The 26941-nt window shown below is 39.7% G+C and overlaps 1 protein-coding gene across 2 annotated transcripts; it reads right to left on the bottom strand.

Annotated features, from left to right (window-relative positions):
• Window positions 1–7981: 7981 nt before the first annotated feature.
• Window positions 7982–25230, bottom strand: f2r (coagulation factor II thrombin receptor). Of its 2 annotated transcripts, none has more exons than XM_008102928.3 (2): window positions 24904–25230; window positions 7982–13173 (listed from the first exon to the last, which is right to left on the bottom strand). In XM_008102928.3, the coding sequence occupies exons 1-2, from the start codon at window positions 24998–25000 to the stop codon at window positions 11990–11992; spliced, it is 1281 nt and encodes a 426-aa protein (XP_008101135.3). In that variant the 5' UTR covers window positions 25001–25230; the 3' UTR covers window positions 7982–11989. The 2 variants fall into 2 exon arrangements, with proteins under 2 accessions (XP_008101135.3, XP_003216358.3); XM_003216310.4 differs by lacking the exon at window positions 24904–25230 and adding an exon at window positions 18685–19219.
• Window positions 25231–26941: the final 1711 nt, after the last annotated feature.

Below are 26941 nucleotides of genomic sequence, written 5' to 3'. Positions count from 1 at the left end.
GTAGTATCTTCATAGAGAGCCCCATTTCTTCTCTAGAAGAAGCAATTCCAACTTATGTTTCCAGTTCTCTGAATGCAAATGGCAGGGCACGAAGCAAATATCCAGATGAAATCGTTTGCACAGAGAGAATGTTACCAGCATGAGAAGGGATGAGCAGGTGCATCACTCTGTCCCCATTTGTAATCCTCCTGTATTCTCCAACTATTTATTCTGTCCTTCTCTATTTCCACAAAATACCTTTTCTGATGGAAAGGATGGGACAACCGTACAATGTCTTTTTTCTTAATACTGCCAGGAGTCCTTCATCTGGCGCACCCAAAATGAAACTTTCCCTACTTAACTTGAAGAGATGATTCTACTCTTCATCCAATTTGAACTTGAATGGTTAAAGAATCAAAGAAAATGAAAGAAAAAAAAGAAGTCATGGGTTTTTCATTTATTCAGTCTGGCTGCTCCTTGAAACACCAAAAGGAGATTAAATCCACCCTCCCAAACCCACACATTTCAGGAGAGTAATGAACAGCAGCCCATGAATAAGAGGTGTCTACTTGGTTTAATGTCTTTCTTGAGCTTTATCTTCAAAAACATTTTCTAATAGCGAAATATTTCTGAAAAACACATTAGGATAATGGATAAAGATGCTTTTCTTGTGGTTTTGATGGTATTCGTTTCCATCTAAAAAGATAACTTAAAAGCCTCATTAGTGAACCAAACATTGTCTTTCACTGTCCCTTTCTCATAGCAAGTGTTTTACTGATAATCTCATTTCTTTTGCCTGTCCTACCATTAACCAGAATGAGGTAGATACCTCAGGATGTAGAAAATGCTGTTGGGGGTGACAGTGATATACTGGGGAACCATAATGGAGGCAGCAGCCTAGTGCCTTCAGTAGAATGCTAAATACTTCAACGCTGTGTTAAATACATATCTATGCCAGGAACTTGACAGCATAAGTAAATCCTTGTTGGTTCTGCAGGGCCTTTCAGTGGGATTTCAGTATGGTATTCTACTGGGTTGTCTTACTGGGCTGGGACTTGGGGGAACTTTTGCAATGGTTCCATTCCTTCGTGCAAGGGTGAACTCAGAAAGTGGAACTGGGAGACTCCTTTCCAATGCCACAGATGTTAGTCGGTCGGGTTCCACAAGGCTTTTTTTTTTTTGTCTCTCATGCTCTCTAACATATACATGAAACCAAACGGCGAAGCTTCCAAATTCTGAGATTAGGTGTTACCAGGATGCGAATGACAACCAGTTCTATCTTTTTCACTTCAATCCAAGGAAACTATTTTGGTTCCATATCACTGCCTATTAACAATGATGGACTATGTGAGCCCAAGTCAATACTTACTAGTCCAGACAAGATACAGGTGCTCCTGATTGATTGATAGATCAGGGATTAGGGATTCAGCCTGTGTTGGATGGGGATGCATGCCTCCAGAAGATGCAGGTACACAGAGTTCACCTTGAATTTAGTCCTGACTCTGGATGCTCAGGTTTCTGTGATAGTCAGGAGTGTATTTGCACACGTAAAACTAGTGTGCCAGTGGTGCCCATTCTTTGGGATGCCTGACCTGGTTGGTGACACATACCTTAATTACATCCAGATTAGATTACTGTAATATGCTTCATATGGGACTTGGAAGAATTCAGAAACCTTGCTTGATTCAGAGTTGCAGCCAGATTGCTAATGGGTTTTGAATGCAGGACATTCACAACTCTCTTTTTGCAACAACTCCACTGGCTGTTAATCTGGTGGCATATACACTGTAGAATTAATGCAGTTTAACTGCCGTTGCTCAATGCTATGGAAATATGAAGGTGTACTTTTACAACTCCCATTATTCCTTCTCTGCCAAGGAGTACAACTCCATAGTATTGAGCCATGGCAGTTGTGTCAAACTGTATTAATTTCACCCTGTAAAGACCTTGGAAAACTACAACTCCCAGGATTTCCTAGCATTGAAATGTTACTGTGTCAAACTGCATAATATTAGTGTTGATGCACCTTCTCTTTCCAGATTTAAGAGCTCTAGATTTCACCTATAAAAGACTATATTGCTCGGGCCCAGGAGATTTAAAAGGCCCATATGAGTTTGCTTAAGCTTTAAGAACTTACATCTACCCTGCTGCCTTCAAGGACAGAGTGGGAAGGAATTTGGGAGAAGGTCTCTCTGTGGCTGCTCAACCCTTTGAACTCCCTCTCTAGGGATGTTCATGTAGCTCCTTCTTTGTTTTCCTTTTGGCAGTCTTTTGTTTCTAGCAAGCTTTTGGAAACAAATGTCAACAAATAATATTTTTATGGTGCTGTACTGCTTTTCATCTCTGCTTTAAAATTAAGATTTTAATTTCTTTTAATTCTGCTGATATTTAAAACTCGTGTTTTGTTTTTTTTTACTATATGTGTTTTACTGAATTTTTTTGAATGCTGTCTGGAGTTCTTGTCTGAGATAAGGGCTGGATCGGTAGAGAGCCAGAGGCTGGCAGGGAGGCTGAGCTGCTTACAGGGTTCGGGTCATAGCTGCCAATGCACATATGCTGACCAATGCAGGACCAAGGCAGTATATTTGAATTTGTAAAGGATGCAATTTTATACTACCTGGGAAAAGAGAAAAAGGCTTTCTAAAGGATTCAAATTATTTGGGTCACAGGGGGAGGACTCCCCAGGCTAACAGTAGGAAACTCTATTGCATCCCTGGTCCCCTTCTCATGGGCAGCCAGGAGTCAAACAGATTATTTGTTAAATTTCTCAGTTTTCCTGAATTTCCACAAAATATTTTGTGCATGATCTCCTATTTACATTCTTTTACAAGACAGAATGAGAATTAAGGGAGATACACAAGAGATCAGAGGTTATTTCTTGCAACCGGCTCAGAGAAATGATATGTTTTGGACTTAGGAATATTTTGCTCTGTGATAAGGTTTTGATGAAATATTGGAACATGGTATAAACTGTGAGCTTGCCACAACAATGACATGACAGCCTTATTTGGTAAAAATGTTCTAGGTGGGGATAGTTTGTTACAAACAAAAGATAGTGTTTTGGCACTTTGAAAGATTTGCAAGTTTTATTTGGCATAGGTTTCCATGAACTCCTCCCTGCTTCTTGAAATGCATGGCCTAGAATCGACACAAGCTAATGTCAGTCAAAAATGGTTGGTCCTTAAATTGCTACAAGACAAAAACATCATATTAAACCTATTAATGTATAAGATCAGTATTAGCTGTGCTTTCATATTACACTGTTTTAATGATATAGTATGGCCCATATATCTAAGGCCCCTTCTACACTGCCCCTATATCACAGGATCTGATCTCAGATTATCATTTTAACTCTGATTATCTGGCAGTAGAGACTCATATAATCCAGTTTAAAGCAGATAATCTGGGATCAGATCCTGGGCTATAGGGCAATATAGAAAGGGCCTAAAAGACCATTTTAATTTATTCATGTTGAACAAAATATGTTTCTCTACGCGTTTTCTAGGTCCTCTAGTATGGGTTTTTAGGGCCACAAGTTCAACATATCAAAAGGGTTCTCTATTCTGTAATTTCACGTATTCATCCAAACACCAGGAACATGCCCCCTGTGGATATGGAGGCTGTACTATATATCACTATACATTGCTATCTTCAATTATTCTACCCACTATATTTTTTCACAGGTTCCATTGGCTCAGTTTCTATTTATTCTCTACACATAGTTTCCCCCGTCTCTCTTCTCTCTTTTTCACAGGCATGCACACATTCACCCTGGTGAAATATGAGGAAGCACGTATTCACAAAAAACTGTCAAAGAAACAGAGAAAAAAGTCACCTCATTTGTTTTTGTCATAAAGCGTTTGCAATTTCTAAGTGTAGTGATGTTTTTTCCCATTATGAAAGGTAGTTTTTGGGGGAAAAAATGAATATGCTGAAGCCATTAATGATTGGACCATGGGAGGATGACAGTTTGAAGTCACAAGTATCTCTGCCAACCATGGATGACTTTAGCCTGTCATGATATTCATTCTTCTCAGAATGAATATCATTCCTCTCACCCCTAATTCTAAATAGTTCTAAATCCAATTGTTTTTCCTAACTAGAATAGAAATATTGAATTCATGGAACCTATGTAACTGTCAACTTCTCAGGTTTCCATTGATTGGATGGGTCTGGTCAAATTGGCACTACCAACTGGCTTAGGTCAGTTTGACAATATATCTGTCAACTCTGCATGTCATCGAGCTCCCATAGTGCTTCTATCCCATCCACTGCTCAAGGCACTTGTTAAGACTTGTGTGCTCTCCCTTAGCCATCTAGAAAGCACCAGTACTGTAGTATCCACCAGGAGTTCTGCAGCTGGGATAAAAGAGTAGACTTTGCTAGGAGAAAAGTGGTAACCTGAGATATGCATCTGCATCAGGAAAATGTGATCCTTCTGTAGCAAAATAATTTGCCTGGCTTTGGATGCTCTCTATTGCATCAGAATCACTATACATTGTGCGATAGATAGATAGATAGATAGATAGATAGATAGATAGATAGATAGATAGATAGATAGATAGATAGATGATAGATGGATATGAAAACTCTTGCTAAAATAAAAACTATTTAGTCTTAAAGGTATTGTTTTGTGGTTGTGTTCCCTCAAATCATTTCTGACCTATGGTGAAACTAAGGCAAACTTATCACAGGGTTTTCTTGGCAAGGTCTGATGAGAGAGGGCTTGCTTTTGAGGTTGCTGAGGTTGAGAGAATGTGGCTTATAGAAAGCTATCTAGTGGGTTTCATGGCTGAACAGGGATTCTGATCCTGGTCTCCAGAGTGAGAGTTAAATGCTCAAGACACTACACCATACTGGCTCTCTTAAGATAAAGGTAAAGGTTTTCCCCTGACGTTAAGTCCAGTCATGTCTGACACTGGGGGTTGGTGCTCATCTCCATTTCTAAGCCGAAGAGCCAGCGTTGTCTGTAGACACCTCCAAGGTCATGTGGCCGGCATGACTGCATGGAGCGCCGTTACCTTCCCGCAGGAGCGGTACCTATTGATCTACTCACATTGGCATGTTTTCAAACTGCTAGGTTGGCAGGAGCTGGAGCTAACAGCGGCTGCTCCCGCCACTCCCGCGGTTTGAACCTGGGACCTTTCGGTCTCCAGCTCAGTGCTTTAACGCACTTCGCCCTCCCTGATTTTTATGCTGCAAGAAACTAACATGCCTATTTCTTTGAAATTTGCACCTTAGGTGGATTGTGGTGGCTCCTATTTACCGCACTATCTCAGCCATGAAATTGTCTTGAGCAGTTTTTTTCTGTTCTTTTTCATTGCAGTCTCTTCTGCTTCATCCTCAGCACTTCCTTAGTTCAGTTTTGCTGACCAAGTGACTCAAGCTGACTCATTTCCTGAAGCTATGGCATTCTCTGGTGGCCTAATGGCAGAACTACAACTCAATAAATTTTCTGGAGGAAAATGAACAAAATTTAGAAATCCACCCAGGCTCTGATCAGCTGTTGTCTGTACACTTGTCATTCGATTTATGGAGATTCATATTGAAAGACAAGATGTATTTTCCTCTATTTGTTCAGATGCCCAAGCTTATTTGTTATGGGGATACCTGGTACTTTTGTCTGCAAGGGAGACATCACAGAATTATTTTCCACTGAACAATAATACAAGCAGCAATGCCTAGAGAGGGGGATTTTTGTACGAGAAGCAGATGCTGGTATGCCAAGCAAGGAATATTATCTGTGGGGAGGTTTCTAGTACTATTTATATGCATCTTCCATTGGTATTGAACATCTCTAGATTATGTCTCTGACTTCCCTATGGTTTTTTTTGTGTGTGTGTCAGGAGCAACTTGAGAAACTGCAAATTGCTTTTGGTGTGAGAGAATTGGCTGGACGTTGCCCAGGGGATGCCCAGATGTTTTGGATGTTTTACCATCCTTGTGGGAGGCTTCTCTCATGTTCCCACATGGGGAGCTGGAGCTGACAGAGGAAGCTCATCCATGCTCTCCTCAGATTCAAACTGGCAACCTTCAGGTCAGCAGTCTTGCCGGCACAAGGGTTTAACCCATTGTGCCACTGAGGACTCCTTTCTTCCCTATGGTGAACTCTCTCTGGTTGTTGGCACCAGGTCCTTGCGTCCCTGCCTCTCATGTGTTCATGTCACTCCTTGGTTTTACCTGGAAGAGCAAGTAAGTGAGCATGAATTTGATGCCCCCTCCAAATAGTGTCTGCATAGGCAAAGGGCTTGTTTTTCATCCCCTCACAAGCCATTATATTTCACAGCCAAATGGTGTAGGGCATTTTATTACATATATTCCATTCTGTGGGATAAAAATGGGAAGATACAAAATTTTTATCAGGTCAGACAGTTTAAATTCTGCAATAAACAAACAAATGTCTGTACATGGTGGCTAGCTGAATATTGGAAACTTCCACTGCATTTTATGTCAGGGTATTGTGTATTGTGAAATGTTAAAATCAATCTGGATACAGCAATTATGGAGTTAATGAGAGTCTGCTATGATTGATGTATCACAGGACCAATGGGGTCAAGTGCGTTTTGACCAGGATGTACTATCTTGGTTGCTGTGGAATGCGAGGGAGTAAGGTTTCCTGTGTCGAACGGAGAACAACGATGAGCAGCGTGTGTGTGCATGGGTGCTTTCGGCAAGCACTCATGGAGGAAAGGACTGAATTGACTCTATTTGTATATAGATCATGTAAATAAAGTTTAATCAACAGTTGGACTTCGTCTGCTGGAGTGAGTTTGTCCAGTGCTGTTTTCCACACGGGGAAACAGTCTGGAGAGAAGGAGGTGAACCGGGATGGTGAATTTTTTGGATTTCACTCTGCTACCCATCATCCCCGCTGACATTTTACTGGTGATTTGCAATGGCATAAACCCAGCACATGCCATTGTACCTCACTTCAGTTGTTGCATTGGTTGGAATTCTGTTCCAATCAATTACTAACCAAAAACTCCCCCGCAACCCACCTTGGAAGCCACACACATTTATCTCCTCCAATATATCAATTTATGTGCAGATGGGACACAGTTCCTGTCAAATCTATTACATGTTTTAGTCTAGAAGCTTCCATAGTTGTACAACATCAAAACTTCTTCCTTCAGTTTTATGCAGGAGAAACCAAGCACCATTTCTATCAATGAAACATACTTGAGAACATGAATTGCACTGCAGACTAGCAAGCATATGGCAGGATGAAAATACATATTGGGGCAAGAGGGGAAGGGCAAACTGAATGGCACACACTCTTCCGAGATGTTTTGATTGCTTTGTGTCTCCTAGTATTTGCCACCTGAGGGGGGGTATCTACCTAAAGATCCCTAGAATGCAGACGTTAAAAATACACCTGTGGTTCATATTTTCAAAACACAGTTCATCGTTGTTTGTAGCATACCTACTGTGGGACATGCATGCACATATGTGCAAGCAAAGGAATAGAGTAAGAAATAAAGTACATAAGATATTTATACAAATTTATAAATGTAAATATCTACAAGAATCCAGCACAGGACACTGGTGCTTCTTTTAGGTTCTTCCAAAACAGACTAAGCTCTTTTGCAACTTTACTGTATAATAGCTGCATTGACGTACATTGACAGATTTTTTTGATTGATTTTTTAACTAGACTTACATGAGTGTATATGCGGTAGTCTCAATGATCTTTTGCAATGGTTCTGGAACAAAAAAAAATCTTTCTAACTGCTGCCTTTGTCATCAGTGCTATTCCACTGTTATTATAGGATTACTCAAGACCAAAATGATTGATGTATCTATCTCCAATACTAATTTAAACACTTGAAATTGGTGCCTTTTTCTTTTTTGATTTAGCATGGACATATTAGATGGTTGGGTTCTGAGCAAGCTGATAAAAGTTTCAACTCTCTTAGCACATTGTTTCAAAGCTGTTATTTATAAATGAACTGACATTCAGTTGCTAAACTTGCCTTATACGGTTGCAATGACTCAGCCGGCAAACAGTTTGTAAATTTATTTGCTACTTCATTTTACAAAAATAAGAAAATAGTATAACTCTAACAAAGCAATACCAGTAAGAATAGTTTATTTGGTTAAATCAGAAATATGTAATATTATGTACATAATTGCAGAATATTTACACATTTTACTTAATGCACAGTTAATACATTTCATGTGGGTTTTCCCACTTTGAAATAAAATGGAAGGTAGCAACATATTTATTCTGAATTTAATCTTTTCAATTAGGAAAATAATATCTAAAATATTAATTTAATATTAACTTAAAATGTATATGGCACCAATTCCTTTTATTGTTGCCTTATGAACTCAGAGAAAGCTTAGTCATTACCCTGATTAAACTATATTACTGGCAGTCCCCAAGGTATGAACAAGATAGATTCTGTAGGTTTGTTCTTAAGCTGAATTTGTATGTAAGTCAGAACAGGTACATTTTTGAAGTGTAACTTCAGCTATATGCGTGTATGTGTGTCTTTGATAGGGGGCCACGGTGGCACAACAGGTTAAACCGCTGAGCTGCTGAACTTACTAACTGGAAGGTTGGTGGTTTGAATCCGTGGTATGGAGTGAGCTCCCGCTGTTAGCCCCAGCTTCTTCCAACCTAGCAATTTGAAAACATGAAAATGTGGGTAGATCAATAGGTACTGCCATGGCGGGAAGGTAAGCCTCTTGGCAGGGGTTTGGACTGGATGGCCAATGAAGTCTCTTCCAACTCTATTACTCTATTATTCTAAATGGCGCTCCATGCAGTCATGCTGGCCACATGACCTAGGAGGTGTCTACGAACAACGCAGACTCCTTGGCTTAGAAATGGAGATGAGCACCAACCCCCAGAGCTGAAGATGAGCACCACTCCTCAGAGCTGGAAAGGGAAATCTTTATCTTTATCTGTGTTTGTTGTTTCTATGCATTGAATGTTTGCCTTGTGTCTGTGTTTGCTGAAATACGGCCTGAATCCCCTTGGGGAGATAGGTCAGAATGCAAATAAAGTATTATATTTATATATTTGGATAGCAAAATGGTGGTGTTTCCTTTGCTGTCTGTGTCCCTGTTCAGAATATTTCACCTCACTTTCTAGCCCTGTGATAATTGGATCTTGAAAAATGTGGCTTGTTGTGAAACAAGAATTGGTGACAAAGCTTCAGTGGAGACATCTTTTCCCCATGATAACTCTTTCAGGAGTGAATTTCCCTTCCTAGGGGTAGATTTTTCCCACTTCCTGTTGTCTCACCCACATTCTTAACTATGAGTTGTTTGTAAGTTGGATGTTTGTAACTTGGGGACTGCTTGCACTAGGTTTTTAGATGACTATGGGATGGATTAAAAGCAAGCACTTTTGTGTACTTTCAACTTTACATTTTGTAGAATTAAGAGTTCTATGAAATTCTACTGCAAAAAGAGTAACATGCAAAATTGCATGGATCAGTCTCACGCAAATGCTAAATGAAATTTTAATATAAATCATACAAGATAGCTTGAGGAAGAGCATCTTTAATTTCACTTAATGTTGTAGAACTTTTTATTTTATTTTATAGCTGCCAAATGTGGGTTCATTTTATGATCATCCTTTCTATTGCCTCACCCTGTTGATTTATGGCCAAATCATAACATATTTTACACAACAAATAAGTCAAACTGAATGAAATTTCTGTATATGAGGCCAGGGAGCAAATGCCTCTTAGAAATATTTACTAATTTTTCACCCATTTTAAAAATCTACCCAAATTAATGCAAAACATAAAGTAAAACAAGTTTTAAATTCCTTGATTAGCAGAACCTTCTTCCATACCACCTCATATTCACATATCATTAAACGATAGTACAGTAGAGTCTCACTTATCCAACACTCACTTATCCAACGTTCTGGATTATCCAACGCATTTCTGTAGTAAATGTTTTCAATACATGGTAATATTTTGGTGCTAAATTCATAAATACAGTAATTACTACATAGCATTACTGTGTATCGAACTACTTTTTCTGCCAAATTTGTTGTTTAATAGGCTTTTCCTTAATGCCTCCTTATTATCCAACATATTCACTTATCCAACAGTCTGCCAGCCTGTTTATGTTGGATAAGTGAGACTCTACTGTATTTACTCTTTTCTCTGATTCTTCAAAGGTTTGGATATCCAAACAATTGTGTGATCTAATCAATATTTCACACAAGGTAAGCCACATGAGGGTACATTAGCTCATTCAAGCCATATGAGGTTTAATATATAATGACAGTAAAAAGCATATATGAGCGCTAACCAAAAATTAAAACTAAGTTGGTTTCTAAGTTTTTCATCTTGTACTAAAGGAAGGCAATTCCCACCCCACAAAGAGCGCTGTGCTCATACAAGGAGTCTTTAATCCAATAAATGTAAAAGCAATCTCTTCTCACAGAATGGCAAACACTGTATGACAAAGATTGTATGACAAATTAAATGCAATACAAATAGTTGTATTCTAATACTTGTTATTACTTCCCTTCAGCTCAACTGTATTTTTTCTTGACAATATTAATTCAGAGGTGGCCTTCCTCTAAGCTTTAAGACCTTTAAAAATGTAGGTTTGTGGCTCATTTCCATAGTTGAGGGAATATTCAAACTCGGGTTTCACAGAGTACAAGGTTATGAAATAATAGTGTATAAATGGGAAATTATTAGAGACATATAATACATATTGAAGGCTACCAGTGCAACTGGCATTAAATCACAGACATAGAATATAAGCCAGAAGGAGGATCAGGGCTCTGAAACAATTTCAGAAGGAAACTGCTTTTCCAGAGCAAATCTCTCCACTGAAGATATTTGAGAATTGAGAGATAGCTCTCTGTGACATGTAATTGTTTATACTTTTAACTATAAAAACCTAAGAAATAAAAAGGTGTTGCTATTTTGAGTGCTCCCAATGGTAGCTTATAGCAGCACCACCCCATTGTACCTAAGGAACAGCCAGTCTTTTAAATATCTGTATTTTGAAATGAGACCTTCAGTGTAGCTTATTTTAAATCACTACTGTGAACAACATAATACTCAAAAGGGTAAAAGGTGACTGAATGTTGTGTAAAGAACTGCTAAGTTTCGGAATGGTTTTTCTTTACTGTTCTGCTCAGGGCATAAATGGAAAGAAAAACATAAGCACATACATAACTTTCACTCTGCTGTACTTTATACTCCTAGTACTATGATTTATCGGTGTCAGTTAACAGCATTTATTACGCTGTAGAATGATTAAAAATAGAAGCCTGGATAGCATTATCTCAGTGCATGGTATGGCTATGCAAACTGAAATACAGCTTAATTCAAAATGATACTAGAGTCACAAGAACCAACAGTTCAATGGTATTGCGAAATCTGGCTCTTTACATTCATCCCCATATCTAAATGTCTGGCACTTATTGCAATAAAAATAAAATGCAATAACAGTGTAATTTTGTCTTTCCTGAACACTCCATTGTTGGTTCTGAGAGAAATACCAGGTAAGGATGCAATGCATATTTGGAAAAAATGACCTCTATGATTATAATCAGTCCTCGGAATACATGGAGTCAACCATCATGGCCTGATAAAAACCAAAAGCAAACCTCAATTTTGCTGTATTAGATAAGGGACAGCATTTTGCTGTGCTATAGTATATAATGGCACTTGAGCACCCACAGATTTTAGTATCCACTGAGAGTCCAGGAACCAAACCACTGCAGATATCAATGCCTCACTGTTCTGTTAGTCCCAGCTAGAGCAGCGCCACTGATTTACTGGTGTGTCGACTCAGCATTCCAGGACTGGATAGGTTGATTCCAACTGTGACCAACCAACAGGATTCCAGTCAATATAGGTATGCAAATATGTGTACATAAATATGCATGCACACCCTTTCATACAAACAGGATGTACCAAGCCATGTCACAGTTCTCATCTTCCTATTCATAGGCCACTATGAGTGTAGGCCAATACTCTTAAAAACAGAACTGCATAAAACACAAGATGTCCATAAATGCTTATGTTAATAACTTCTTGTAGACACTGTTCCCAAGCGTACTGGTGCAGGTCCCCCTTCGGCTGGCTCTCGTCATGAGCTGGTCGCTGGCGCTTTGGCTGCAGGGCTCAGCATTCACTTTGCAGCACAACAGGTTGCTGAGGTGTCGCTTGCATTCGGAGGAGGCATAATAATAGATCAGAGGATCAATGCAGCAACTTATACTGCTAATACAGACACAGAGGAGATAAGCAAAATAGATACTCCCCGAATAGCTTCTGTAAGAAAAAAGTATGTAATGAGCTAACAAGAGAACATTCGTTGGACCAAAGCACAACACAAAAATTGAGAAAACCGCTACAGACAAAAATAAGGCCCGCCTTTTCTTACTTTGCTTTGCAGCGATGTCTGAGGAGCTCAGACGCCAGATGATGCAAATGTAGCAGGCAGAACAAACAATTAATGGCACAAAAAAGAAAAGTGAAGAGAAAACCGTGAAAAATATGAAGTAATATCCTTCAAGATCCTCTTGACTCAACACATCATAACATGTTGTAATATTTAAGTAAGGTATTTTCTTGGTTTGCTCCATGATAAGAAGAGGTATGACCCCAGCAATGGAAACAATCCAGATGGCAATGCACACCACGCAGGCGCGACTTAATGTGCGCCACGACAGAGACTCCATTGGGTACACCACGGCCAGGAAACGGTCAATGCTTATCACCATCACCAGTAATATGGAGCAATACATGTTGCAGTAAAATGTAGCAGTGACAAAGCGACACATTACAGGACCAAACACCCAGTTGTTTCCAGAAAAATGGTAGGCAATCTTAAAAGGAAGCATGCTTGCGAAGAGTACATCTGCAGTAGCTAGGTTGAACATGTATACTATGGCTGGCTTTTTCATCTTCATTTTTATCAGGAACAGAAGAATTGCCATGATGTTCAAAGAAAGGCTCACTATGGCAACTAAAGTGTAGACTGATGGCACAAAAAGGGTCAGCCAGACACCAGTCAGGTATCTTTCAGCTTCTTTAGACAAATGAGCTACTTTGGGTCTGGTCTGATTGCCAGAACCTGATCCAAGGTCCACATCAATTTCAGCATCAGGGTCGTCCCATGAAATCTGTTCAAAATCTATTCTTCTGGAAATGGGAAAGGATCGTGGTGGCGCCATACTATCGTTCTTGAGAAGACATCCTAGGAAATGAAGAATATGATAATTAGGTGTGGCAATTAACACAGGCATTGGAATATACTTTTATGAACTAGAAGATAATAATAATAATAATAATAATAATAATAATAATAATAATAATAATAACTTTATTTATATACCACCCTATCTCCCCAAAGGGACTCAGGGCGGTTTCCATCAATAAATACAACAACATACAGTACATAAATAGTATAAAAACACATTATTACACAAAATAAAACCTTTACACTAAAATAACAACCCATGACAATCATAACAACTTTCAATCGGGAGAGGAGGATCAATAATCCAATAGGTTAACATGACCCATGTTCAGGAATAGATGAGACTGTACGCCCAATACGCCTAAAATTCTCTATTTTCCTTAAATCCACCTAAAACTACTAACATTACAGTTTGTTTGGGGTACATCTCCTATATTATAATCCTGTCATTTCCTTTTATTGTCCTTTTCATTTTCTTCTGCATTTATGATGGAAGCTTTTAAGTGATTTGCATTTTGGTATATGAAACAGACAAACTTCTTGTTTGGTTATTTAGTTGATACCATTATGTAATAAAATCTGGTTTGAAATCCTAATGGTCTGATTTTCACATATCCTATTATTCACAAAATACTAATTAAATTTTAAGTGCATAATAGGAAGCATAGAGAATTTCTATCAGCTTGGAGATGGTGCTATAAGTTAATTTGATAAGAGACGGGGGAAGAGAAGTGTATTGACTATAGTCCTTCACTATTAGTTATGGCTAATGTGTGAGAATACTGTCATTAGGAAGGGAAAATATCAAATATCCAATATCCTGAGGTACAGTCAAGGAAAATGATGAAAATGTTAAAAATCGTGGTAACCAATATGACTTCACAAAAGAAGTCTCTCCTTTGGGAGGCATGATTCAGTGTCTCTTCACTATGAAAAAAAGCTAGAACCATGCAGGGCACAATAAAATAACTAATTGCAGAATATGTTCCCTAAGGGGATTTTCAAGTCAGCTTGTTGACTAAACTAATACCAATCAAGCTACTGAATAGCTATGAAAGCAAAGCTCAGGCCATTGGCAGGAATGGCATTTATACTACAAAAGAAGAGATTAAGAACAGATCACATGACTTCTCAGCAGCCACAAAGTATTATTGCACTGCTAAACAAGTTCAGTATGACGCAAGCTGTGCTTTGTGGCCCTAATAAGTGCAGGAGAAGCAGAACCATGGTCTGGAACACATTTTCATAAAAGCGATTAAAGCCTTTATATAGTGAATCTACACAACAAAACTGGTTTTATATCAAGTGCTCCGACACAAATTAAGCGTCTTACTTAAATAAGTGTGGTTAAGACAGAGGTATGTAATCCAGTGTGACACATATATTTTGTGTGAAATGGTTAAGACATGATAGGCTGACATGATTTCACTCAGTTCTTTAAAATAATTGCTTGTCATTGCTGGAGCTAAAGATAAACATTGATAATCCCTTCTTAAACAAATGAGTGTCAAATAACATACCATGTTACCTAAAATATGTTGACACATCATTGCATTTAACTCCCAGATGTACACACGGTCACTAGAACAGACCAGGTGACTCATAACAGGAATCCATCATTTAGTTATTTGAACTCCACATAAAACATTTGCTTATGACAACAGCATATTCTTTCTACAGTGAAATAACAACATAATTTAGCACATTGTTCTGGCCAGAGCAGTATATGCTTTTGTTTACTCATAATATCGAAACCACTTCAGATGTAATTGAGGTACATTTTGACAAAGACAGAAAGAAAAAAATTTCCTATTACACTTAACTAAAAGTAACCTTCACTGAAATTCAATAGGCATTACCGGTACTTCTGAATAGATATGCTGGGGATAGTGTTGTCAGACATTGGGGAAAATATTTTAATTCTTATGTATTAAAGTGTAAACAACGGATCAAAATAATAAGATATTAAACTATGCCAACAGTTGGGTCTGACTATTGGAGCAGACATGCTTAAAGCAGAAGGCTTATGTGGCTACTACAGAAAGAGTCACCTCCAGTTCCAGAATGAGATAACAATTTTCATTTAATTGGATGGAAGCAACCATCGGGGGGGGGGGGTATTCATTCCTGAATTTAGCATGGAAACAGAAACCTGGATAACAGTGATCCCTACTGAAATGAACCACTTCATTTCAGAATCACTGTTGCACCCCAAGGCAGCGTGAGCACTCGAAAACCAGGCAGGAGCCAATATAAAACACAAGCTGTTTATTGAAGCAGAGTAAATATATAGGTCTATGCGCATTTAAGGTGGAAAGTCAAAGTAAGAAATAGTCCATAATATATAGTCTATTGTAATTCAGAAAGAGTTCATCAATGTAATCCACAAGTGAAGCTCAATAGCTTCCCTTAGATATCAAAATTTGTCCATGAAACAATAGTGGAAAACAAACACTGCAAATCCACATGGAAAGTCCCATAGCAAGGTAAACAAAGCAAAGTCAATCTCGATTCAGGAACAAGGAAGTCGCAGTAACAAGGCAAGGACTACTCGGGAGTGGCTCAGCGTGGCTCTCCTGGAACTGGAAACTCGGCACAAATTCAGAAGTCAAGGCAAAAAGCTGGAAACTGGAACCTCTTCAAAGGAGAAACAATGTTGACACCGCAATGAGAATACAGCGTAGAATACTTTTAACAGAATCCCAAGTCTGTAAGAATTAGGGAATACAAGGCCCACGAAAAGTTATCATGGGAAAACTAATCATTATCTAGTTTGAGAGTGAGTCTTTGACTTCTTCTCAGTCCCTGTTTTTTATTTCTATCTCTGGTAACAAATTAAAACTTCTGATTAAAACTTCCATTCTCCCCCAAGTCTGTACCATCTGGTGTGGTTAATGCTGGAGAGGAGTCGGAATGTTTGCCAATTAGCGGCACCTGCAAGGCCATGGGACCTGAATTCTGAGCAGGAATGTCTTCGAATTCCGCCTCCTCATCTGTTTCTGACTCCAAGTCTCATTGAAAACTGGGCCATGATGGCTAAGCCACAACAATCACACTAGAGGACCTAGAATATTCTTCTCTAGGAATTTACTAGGTCTTCCAATGAGAGTACACTTCTGGTAGAATAACAATACAGTACAGGTGGTCCCGGTGGTGATTGACACACTGGGTGCCATGCCAAAAGATCTCAGCCGGCATTTGGAAACAATAGACATTGACAAAAATTACGATCTGCCAACTGCAAAAGGCCACCCTACTGGGATCTGCACGCATCTTCCGAAAATACATCACACATTCCTAGACACTTGGGAAGTGTTCGACTTGTGATTTTGTGATATGAAATCCAGCATATCTATCTTGTTTGCTGTGTCATACTATATCTTTATGTCAATAATAATAATAATAATAATAATAATAATAATAATAATAATAATAACAACTTTTTCTCCCCAGATGGAGACTCAAAGCAGCTTAAATTAAAAGCATTTCAATACAATTTAAAATCTACAAATATAATATACAAACATTTAAATAGAATTAAATATCAATGGTATTAAAATTTCAAAGTTAAAAAACAGAAGAATACAATAGAATTGCCTGGGATCTAGACAACTTTTAGAGGAGACATGAATGCGAGTGGGTAAAACCAAAGATACTGGAGGTCATATGGTATAATAAACTGTATTACTTTTGTTAATTTAAGTGGGGATGCCCTCATCCTTTTGTGATATAACCAGAACTTATAATCACATGGCAGCTACTACATGATAGTGGAAGAATATCCTATGTTTCAAATGCTGGTTCATGTTGTTATCCGAGGTTCTGTTAGGGATGGATCGAATAGAGTATATTTTGTAGCACAGCCTACTTAGTGGCTTGAACATTCAGATATGTTGGCATTTGTTATTATTAACACAAAAAACCAAATTATTATTTTAATGTTCTTTTAAGAAATGAGAAAGCAAAGAGATACAATTTAAAATGTGCAGCTATAAAGCTATGTAACAAAATTTGAAAACAAATTATGTTCCTGGTTTGAAAGTGTTATTTCATGTTTAATTGTGCAGCACTTACTTTGAAAGTAGTTGTTATACTCCAGAAACTTTGTTTTTTTGTGGCGGTCATAAACAATGTTGAATTGGTTGAGATTTTATGAGATATTCATTGAAAATGTTAGAAAAATGTGCTCTAGGGTGTTCTGCAAAAGTTTTTGCAGTTTAATAAACTTTTTCCATTTTTAAATGTCAGAACCCATTAGGAAATGGCATTTATAAACCATGAACAAAAATCATGTTGCATAGTGTAATCATAATTAACTGCTGGGAAGCTAGAATTATAATGATATTTAAATCCTTTTCAAAATAGCTTCCAAGACTCTGCAGTTATGTAGGGGAAGTGTATTCGGTCCAAAGACTCAGAAAAGGAATAGCATTGGGGCCTGGGATCCACTTGTCTGTTAGCCAACTTTGAAGGCTGGTGTTTTTCACCATTTATAGATACAAAGTTAACACGGAATCATTACTTCTCTTGTTTATTAAACATCTTAAAATTGTTTAATTAAACATGCTCCATCCATTTAAAGAATTAGAAAATTTTCTGATTACAACTTTTTGGGGAAAAATGTGTTACATGTATAAAAATAAAAATAAGCAACGATGTTATGAAAAAACTGAGGAGACAAAGTTTGTGGTAGAATCTCAAACATGCTGTAGCCAATGCAAAAGGCCTGACCTGTTAAGTGTTTAGTGTGAGCAATTTCTTGAAACACAAATACTGGTAAAAAGAATTTACACAGGCAGACTTCCTGTTCAACTTGAATCTCTATGATTTATTTTACAACACCCTATACAGTACTCAGGTTAGTGTCACTATAGAAACAGAACAGGTATGTGCTATTTATGACCTCCATCCCTCAACTGTTTTGACCTTAATAATGGCTTTCATGTGTGCCCTTACCCTGTATAGAAATTTGTAATAGTAAAACGGGGAAGAGGATCTGTAATGATACCTATTCTCTTGGGTTTGCTCTTCTGTTTGTCTCATATTATCATGAACTCTCTTTAAAAAGCAGATGCTATCCTCCTGGAGACAACTAGTAAAAGTTTGTTCTCTTTAAACAAGGGTAGGTAATATGTGGCCTTCAGGGCAGTTTCATGGCCCTGGGGTACATGGGAATTAAAGAACTATTTGCCCCAAGTGTCATCTGGAGGCCTGAGGACAAATGTTGCCTCTGCTGGGCCATTATATGTCCTGGAGAGGTCTTAAAACAAGACATAAACTTTAAGTTACTTTCAAGTCTCCTTCTGTTGTTAAAAAAAACTGTCTTGGGCTTAACAGAATTGCAAACAGCCCAGGATGGCTGAACCAAGGGGTTTTAGATATGGTAATAGGTTTTTTTATTTAAATGGTTTTAACTGTTTATTAAGGAGCCGAGGTGATACAACGGGTTAAACCCTTGGGCCGGCTGGACTGCTGTCCTGAAGGTTGGGTTGCTGACCTGAAGCTTACCGGTTTGAATCCGCGAGATGAGGTCAGCTCCCATCTGTAAACTCTAGCTTGCAGGGACATGAGAGAAGCCTCCCAGCAGGATGGTAACACATTCGGGCGTCCCATGGGCAACGTCTCTAGAGATGGCCAATTCTCTCATACCAGAAGTGACTTGCAGTATGTTCTCAAGTTGCTTCTGACACAATAAAAAACCTGTTTATATATTGTACATATTATACCTCTGTACCTACTGTGCAACTCTTAGCCCTTACTATCCATTTAAATCTTGTTGCTCTATGGACATGCAAGCTGTTCACTAGCATACAGTAAAAGAATGGTGGATCTGGAAAAGAGCTAGAGTCTAGGGCGATCTAATCCAACCCAGGACAAGACTTCACCTCTAAAGCATTCCTAGTTGTGGGAGAGCTAGAAACCATTTGACTCTCCAGATGGTGACTTGCAATTCCTAGCATTCCCATCATCAACTATGTTGGCTATGGCGGCTGGGACTCACACACCAACAACATCTGGGGCAGCACATGATTTCCATCCCTGCTTAAAAGTACAGATTCAGCATGCTTTGCCTTGCTCCCATTTACAGGAAGTCAGTCAGAATCGGTCAATGGCAGGAAACAAGACCACTGTGGAGCCACTCTTCTTATCTTTTTTGATTGAATTTGCTATCCCAAGGAACATTAGCAAAGTTCAGTTTGAGATTAAAGGTCCTTCTCTCGCTTCCTGATATTCAACAAAAAACCAAACTAAGCTGAACTCAAATCCCTAACCTTGGAACATTTGTATATCCAAAGACGTAATAAAACACCGAGATAAAGTTTAGTTTATTCTACAAACTGTCCTAGAAAAACAAAATGTTCATTGGTGATAAGATGACTCATCAAAAACACATTTTAAGTTAGCTTTTTACTCATCTCTCAGCACTGGAAGAAGTACAGCAACAAGAGAGAAATATACGCAATCAGTAAAGATTTCCTCCTCCTCCCTACATCTGCAGTGTCAACAAAGAGAGAGCTTGGATTAAAGTTCATCTTCAATATGTTTGGGCAGTGAACACTTTCTCACACAGTAGATCGTCCTTGTCAATGAGTCCAGAAAAGTGACCAGACTGGTAAAAGGATAATAAAGGCCAAGTTTTCATGAAGGGGAAAAGGGTATGAAGGTGTATCTGAATGGAAAAGAGGAAAAGAAAGAAGGAAGGAAGGAAGGAAGGAAGGAAGGAAGGAAGGAAGGAAGGAAGGAAGGAAGGAAGGAAGGAAGGAAGGAAGGAAGGAAGGATCCCCAGCATTACTACCAAATTCACTGGAGGAAGAAGAAATTGAGAAATCTATTTTCCAACAGATTGCTATACTTCCATTCTTGTTGTGGTAAATATGTCATCCTTTCTCTGTGGGTAACACAAGTGTATCTATCCCTTCCTTCACCACCTTACACAAATCCAAGATAAATGATGAAATACAATCAGATAAATCAAGAAAATAATAAAAGTCATCAAATGAAATCACTGATCATAAATGCATTGAAATAGTCATATTCTTATTTGTATAAACTATTTCTCAAACTGAGTAATACTTCTACTTCTGATCCAATAAAACAAAATTCTAAATTATAAAAATTAAAGGAATCCTGTAGCACTCTTGCAACTGACTAACTGAAAGGAAAAAGCGTCTAATTTAAGTTTTTGTTAACTGCAGCTCACTTCATGAGGTGCAATTGAGTCCAAGAAAGCTAATGCTAGAACATTTATTCCCAGGTAGTCACAAAACAGATATTTTTACATTTGTCTCTCCACTATCATGGGTCATTTGCAGTTTATTTGTGAGCCTGTGCTGCCACCACTGTTTCCCAAAGTTGTGGCTGCTGTCTTAACATTCACATGGCATTCCTGTCCTCAGGAAATGAGCAAGGAGGGGTGTAGGGGAAATATTGTGGAAGACCATTGTATATTGTGGAGATAGGTCTGGTGTGTCACAATTTTTCTGTCAATTCCCCTGAATGATCTCGAGAGTTAAAGCTTCTTTAAGGATGATTACACCATGTAACACGATTTTTGTTCCTGGGTTTTAAATATCATTTTCTAATTAGTTCTATCATAAAAAGGTTTATTTTTGCGGTCTGCACGAAGAGTTAAAAATGGCATATGAAATGTTAAAAATGGCAACCACAAAAACAAAGTTTCTGGAGTATAACAACTACTTTCAAAGTAATTCCACACAATTAAACAGAAAATAGAACTTTCAAACCAGGAATAGATTTTTTTTTTTCAAATTTTGTTGCATAGTGATATCTATGATATTTTGATGTGCGCAATTAAAATGTGCAAGAATAAATATTCCTCATGCACCTAGGTGATAAGACATCCCAGTAAATCAAAGTGGTTAATTAATTGAGATGTCTAAATATAAACTGAGACGTTTTGGCCAAAATCCAGACTGGGATCAGTGCTGTGGATTGGCTGTGGGCATCCCTCACCATTGTTTCAGCTGGGGTTACAAATGGGTTGATTGGGCGATAAGCTTGCTAGGTTTGTATATTTCATTCTTTGGCGCTTGTAATTTTAAACACTTGTGTATCCATTGCCTTTGAATCCCCCACCCCAAAAGAAAACCTTTGACTTTGATAAAACAAAAGGCTGTTTGGAAGATGGGCATACCATGTGCTTCTGTTTAGTGCAGAACCTCCCTTCCTTCTCCTGCGTTAAACAGATATACAGGTAAGAGGAAAAGGAGTGATTGGGGAGGGGGGGGCATGCATGGTAAAGGAAGTACAGTAGTTCATGTGCTGACACGTTTCCTCCTCTTCTCCCTGGGACCAGAGTGGGTAGCCTCCTCCGTCACAGCGGTCGGCCCTCCCACCACAGATATTTGCATTTTCCTCTTGTACAGGAGATCTGCAACCCTAACCGCCTGAAAGTGGAGGGATTACTGTATATTTTTTTTATATTGATACACAAAACAAAGCTTTATCATTACATATTACAACAAGTAACTAATGTTAACATTTTTAAGTTAAAAAGTTTACTTAACTAAAAAGGAAGTTATTAGTACTGCAAAGAATGGTTTTGCTTTAGATGACATTCATGGCGTATCTCCTATGTGACGTTCATGAGATTTAAGGAGCCTAAAAACTGTGTGAGAATTTAGCTCTCCTTTCCACCTAAGTATTCTAGAAATTATTTCCTAAGAAACAAAATGTAAGAGGAAGAAAAGCTTATCTAATCTAGCATTCTGTACCCACAATGACCAAACAGATGTCTGCAGAACGCCTGCAAGCAGGATGTGCGCACAACAGCATTTTACCAGCCATTTTAAGAATGTTTTAAAGGTTTTTTTCTCATCATGTTAACAAGTTCCAGCAAAAAAACAAAACAAAACAAAAACATCTTGTTACTTCTTAAAGACCAGTAAGTTTTTTTTGGCATCAAGCATTTGTGCGCTCAAGCCCACTTGATCAGATGTAACCTGGGTTAAGCATCCCATGTCAAATTCCATGACAAATAAAATACATGAAGTTGCCACAAACTGTTCTTCATGCTGCAACAGATCTTATGCCAAATAAAACTGTGTTGGAATTATTTTATGTTTCTTTCTTCTTCTTCCAGCCAAGTATCCCAGGAACGGATACTGCCTCTGCTTCCAAAGATAATGTACAGGCATCATGAGCGGTACATATTGACAGCAACATCACTCAAAGTGTACAGTTTTATCACTTTGATACCACTTTAGCTGTATGGTTCCATTCTATAGAATATATGAGAGTACGTTTTGTTTTGTTTTATGTCTGATATAACAGGTTGTGTTTTTAATTTAATTTTAGTCATAATTTACTAAAGGTAAAGGTTTCCCCTGATGTTAAGTCCAGTCATGTCTGACTCTGGGGGTTGGTGCTCATCTCCATTTCTAAGCCGAAGAGCCGGCGTTGTCCGTAGACACCTCCAAGGTCATGTGGCCGGCGTGATCTACTCACCTTTGCATGTCTTCAAACTGCTAGGTTGGCAGGAGCTGGAGTTAACAGCGGGTGTTCAAGCCGCTCCTGGGATTTGAACCTGGGACCTTTCGGTCTGCAAGTACAGCAACTCAGCGCTTTAACGCACTTCGCCACCAGAGCTCCTACTATATATAGTAGTATATATTTTTAGTTATAACTAATAATTTAGTTATGTCATAATTTGTTTTTATATGTTGGGTTGTCCATTTTTGTTATTATAGGTGTATTGCTGTTGTGTTCGGGCACTGAATGTTTGCCTTTTATGTTTGGAATACACCTTGAGTCACTCTGGGGAGATACGATGGAATATAAATAAAATGTATGATTACTTCAAATTCTTTGCTAGCTTTCTAACCTCTTTTATAAAGTCTCCCAAATGGGAAATATTGCTATATACAGTGGTATTACTTTCCCTGTTCTCTTCTGTTTACTACATGGGAGAAATACTTTCTTTTGTTTGCCCTGGCTGCTTTCTTTTGTTTTGAAATGCCAAGTCCTAGCATTGTGAGAGATGGGTCCAATTTTCTACAAATAAACCCACCACACAAAATTAGGAGTGAAGCCCTATATACCTCTTTGTGTGTATTTAATGTCTCTTCAAGTTGCTTGTCAATTTTGGGTGACCTCATGATTTTTACAGGGTTTTCTTGGGTAAGGAATACAGAGAGGTGGTCTTGCCAGTTCCTTCCTCAGAAACAGAGTTTACAGCACCTGGTATTCATGAGTACTAACCTGGATGGTCCCTGCATAGCTTTCAAGATCATGTCTTTGGGGGCATATAGTAAATAAAGAACAATACTCTGAAAAATAGGGGAATTCCAGACATGAAACAATCAGGGCCAGCTAACACCTCCCAACAAAGGATTTTCCCAGACAGGAAGAAGCCAAGCTTTGAAGCTACAAGGCTTTTCAGTGCTAATCAAGGTGATTAATTGCAACATTCACATTTGCCTCCAACAGATAAGAGTTCTTTCTCCCACCCTGAACATTATTCCACAGACATATAAACCCCAACAGACCTCACAGCCTCTGAGGATGCCTGCCACAGATGTGGGCGAAACGTCAGGATTGAATGCTTCTGGAACATGGCTATACAGCCTGGAAAACTCACAGCAACCCATTGATGCCGGCCATGAAAGCCTTCGACAATGCATATGTTGAATTGGTTGAGACTCTGTGACAGGGGTCCTCAAACTTTTTAAGCAGTGGGCCGGTCCACAATCCTTCAGACTGTTGAGGGGCCGAATTATCATTTGAAAAAAAATACGAACAAATTCCTATGCACACTGCACATGTTTTATTTGTAGTGCAAAAAAACAACAACAACAAACCAACAACAACAACAATGAAAGAACATCACAATATTTAAAAATAAGAATAACCAGCATAAACCTACTAGGATTTCAATGGGAAGTGTTGGCCTGCTTCTGGCCAATGAGATAGTAAAGTTAATTGGGATTGTTGTTGTTGTTGTTGTGTGCCTTCCAAGTCATTTCAGACTTTGGGCGAGCCTAAGTCTAAAACTGAGGGCGGGGGTCAGGTAAATGACCTTGGAGGGCCGCATCCGGCCACCGGGCCTTAGTTTGGGGACCCCTGCTCTATGAGATATTCATTGGGAAACTATAGCAAGGATGTCTAGCAAAAACAAAGATTTGGTAGTTTAATAAACTTTCCCCACGTTTATAATAGAACCAATTAGGAAATGACATTTATGAATTAGGAACAGAAATTGTGTTACATAGTGTAATGCAAATCGAAGTTATCAAAGCCATATTGCAGGATTTATCTAGTTCAGGTATGGGTAAACTTGGGCCCTCCAGGTGTTTTGGACTTCAACTCCCACCATTCCTGGCCTCAGGCCCCTTCCTTTTCCCCCTCAGCCGCTCAGCTTAAGCGGCTGAGGGGGAAAAGGAAAGGGCCTGAGGCCAGGAATGGTGGGAGTTGAAGTCCAAAACACCTGGAGGGATGAAGTTTGCCCATACTTGACCTAGTTTGACTCAATGCTATGGGATCATGGGGTTTGTAGTCTGGAGAGGCACCAGCACTCTTTACAGTGAGAGCTGAAGATCTTAGAAAGCAGCATCTCATCCCCTGATTCCATAGCACTGACTCATGGCAGTTCAAGTGGTGTCAAACTGCATTCATTCCCCAATGTAGATGCAGAATGAATTCGCAACTCAGCCCGGGAAGCGTGTTGGGAAACGCTCCCCACCCGCAGTGTTTGTCCGTCGGACCTACCATTGTGTTCGAACTCGAAGGGAAAGGAGAGCGAAGGGCGGACCACCACCATCACCAGGAGGAGAAGGAGGATGAAGCTGGGCTGCCCCATGGCCATCGCAGTTTTGCCGCTGAGACCGCCAAGGCAAGGGCGACCTCGGAGGAGTCGCCGGCTACGGGAAGCGAAACGCAGGCGGAGGAGACGAACCGAGAAGGGAGGAAGAAAGAGGGAAAAGGAGGCGGCCCATAGGACTGGGCACCGCCCCGCAGCCCCGGCGGGGAGAGAAACCCGACCCTCTCCTTGGGAAACGGATCTGGAGTTTGAGGAAGGGGGCGAGAGGGAGAGAGAGAGATGGAGGCGGAGTGCCCTTCGGCTCCCCATCTCCAACTCCTTTCCCATGGATACCAGACACACTGGCTGGCTTTGTGGGATGAATATCCGCCCTAAAATAGCAGCCCCCATCCAAATATCTGCTTCTCTGCTCATTGATTTTCATGCTTCGCCCAGAGATGACACACGCGAGAAATTAGCTGCAGCGTTTCAATGGCACTGGGAGAAAATAGGAACTTGCTTTTCTCATCCATCAAATAGCAGTGTTAGCCATACAAAAGGTGAAAAGAGTGGAGTATTAATACTGTAAATAATTGTGTGTGTATATGCAATACATACATACATATACATACACATATTTGAAGATCTGGTTGATGTTAAACATTCACTGACGTCTGCAATTCATATTTCCCCCTGACATTATGTCTAGTTGTGTTCGACTCTGGGGGTTGGTGCTCATCTCCATTTCTAAGCTGAAGAGCCTGCGTTGTCCGTAGACACCTCCAAGGTCATGTGGCCGATATGACGGCATGGAGCGCTGTTACCTTCCTGCCAGAGCGGTACCTATTGATCTACTCACATTTTTGCATGTTTTCGAACTGCTAGATTGGCAGAAGCTGGGGCTAACAGCGGGTGCTCACTCTGCTCCCCGGATTCGAACCTGTGACCTTTGGGTCCGCAAGTTCAACATCTCAGTGCTATAACACACTGTGGCTACTTTCCTCTATGCAGGCAGCCTCCAATTACGAACAAGATAGGTTCTGTAAAGTTGGCCAGGATGGTCCCTGCTCTCCTTACATCTCGAATAGACTACTGCAGGCATGGGCAAACTAAGAGCCGGAGACGAGACGGATGTGACCCCCCAGGTACTTATCTCAGGCCCTCTTAATTTTCCCTGTCCTCTTCGTGCCCTGGCCTTATGACAAAAAGATTGGGGAGGAAGGCACTAAGCAGTTGAGAGACCTCTGGAGTGCTCTCAGCTACTGTGTGTCTCGCCTTCCTCCCGGCATCAGGACGGTACAAGCGGCCTCATTCTTATGCCAGGAGGACGGCTCAAGGAAGGCATGAGGTGGCTGAGAGCCCTCTGGAGCACTCTCAGCCACTGTGTGTCTCATCTTCCTCCCGGCATAAAGACAGTAAAGGTGGCCTCAATTCTTATGCCAGAAGCACGGCTCAAGGAAGGCATGCGGTGGCTGAAAGCCCTCTGGAGCACTCTCAGCCACTGTGTGTCTCGTCTTCCTCCGGGCATAAAGACGGTACAAGCGGCCTCATTCTTATGCCAGGACAGCTCAAGGAAGGCATCCAAGCTGTATGGCCATGTTCTAGAAGCATTCTTTCCTGACGTTTCACTTGCAGTACAAACCTCACAACCTCTGAGGATGCCTGCCATAGATGCAAGTGAAATGTCAGGAAAGAATCCTTTTGGAACATGACCATACAGCCTAGAAAACTCACAGCAACCCAGTGATTCCAGCCATGAAAGCCTATAACAACACCGAGTAGGTTGTTTGCAATTCATGCCGGGGAGGTTGTGGCTGTGAGATGTTATGGGACTGAGATAGGGAACCTTTGGGCATCTAGATGTATTGAACTCTTCCAGAAGCCTCAGTAAATATGTCCAATGGTAAGGGATTATGGGAGTTGCATGCCAAAACAGCTGAAGAATCAAAGGCTGCCCGCTGCTGGACAAAAGCATAGAGTCCGTGGATATTATTCTATCATTTGGAA

The sequence above is a fragment of the Anolis carolinensis genome, chromosome 2 (genome assembly GCF_035594765.1).
Source record: "Anolis carolinensis isolate JA03-04 chromosome 2, rAnoCar3.1.pri, whole genome shotgun sequence".
In the NCBI taxonomy this organism is placed as follows: Eukaryota; Metazoa; Chordata; class Lepidosauria; order Squamata; family Dactyloidae; genus Anolis; species Anolis carolinensis.
This window is presented reverse-complemented; position numbering and strand designations above follow the sequence as displayed.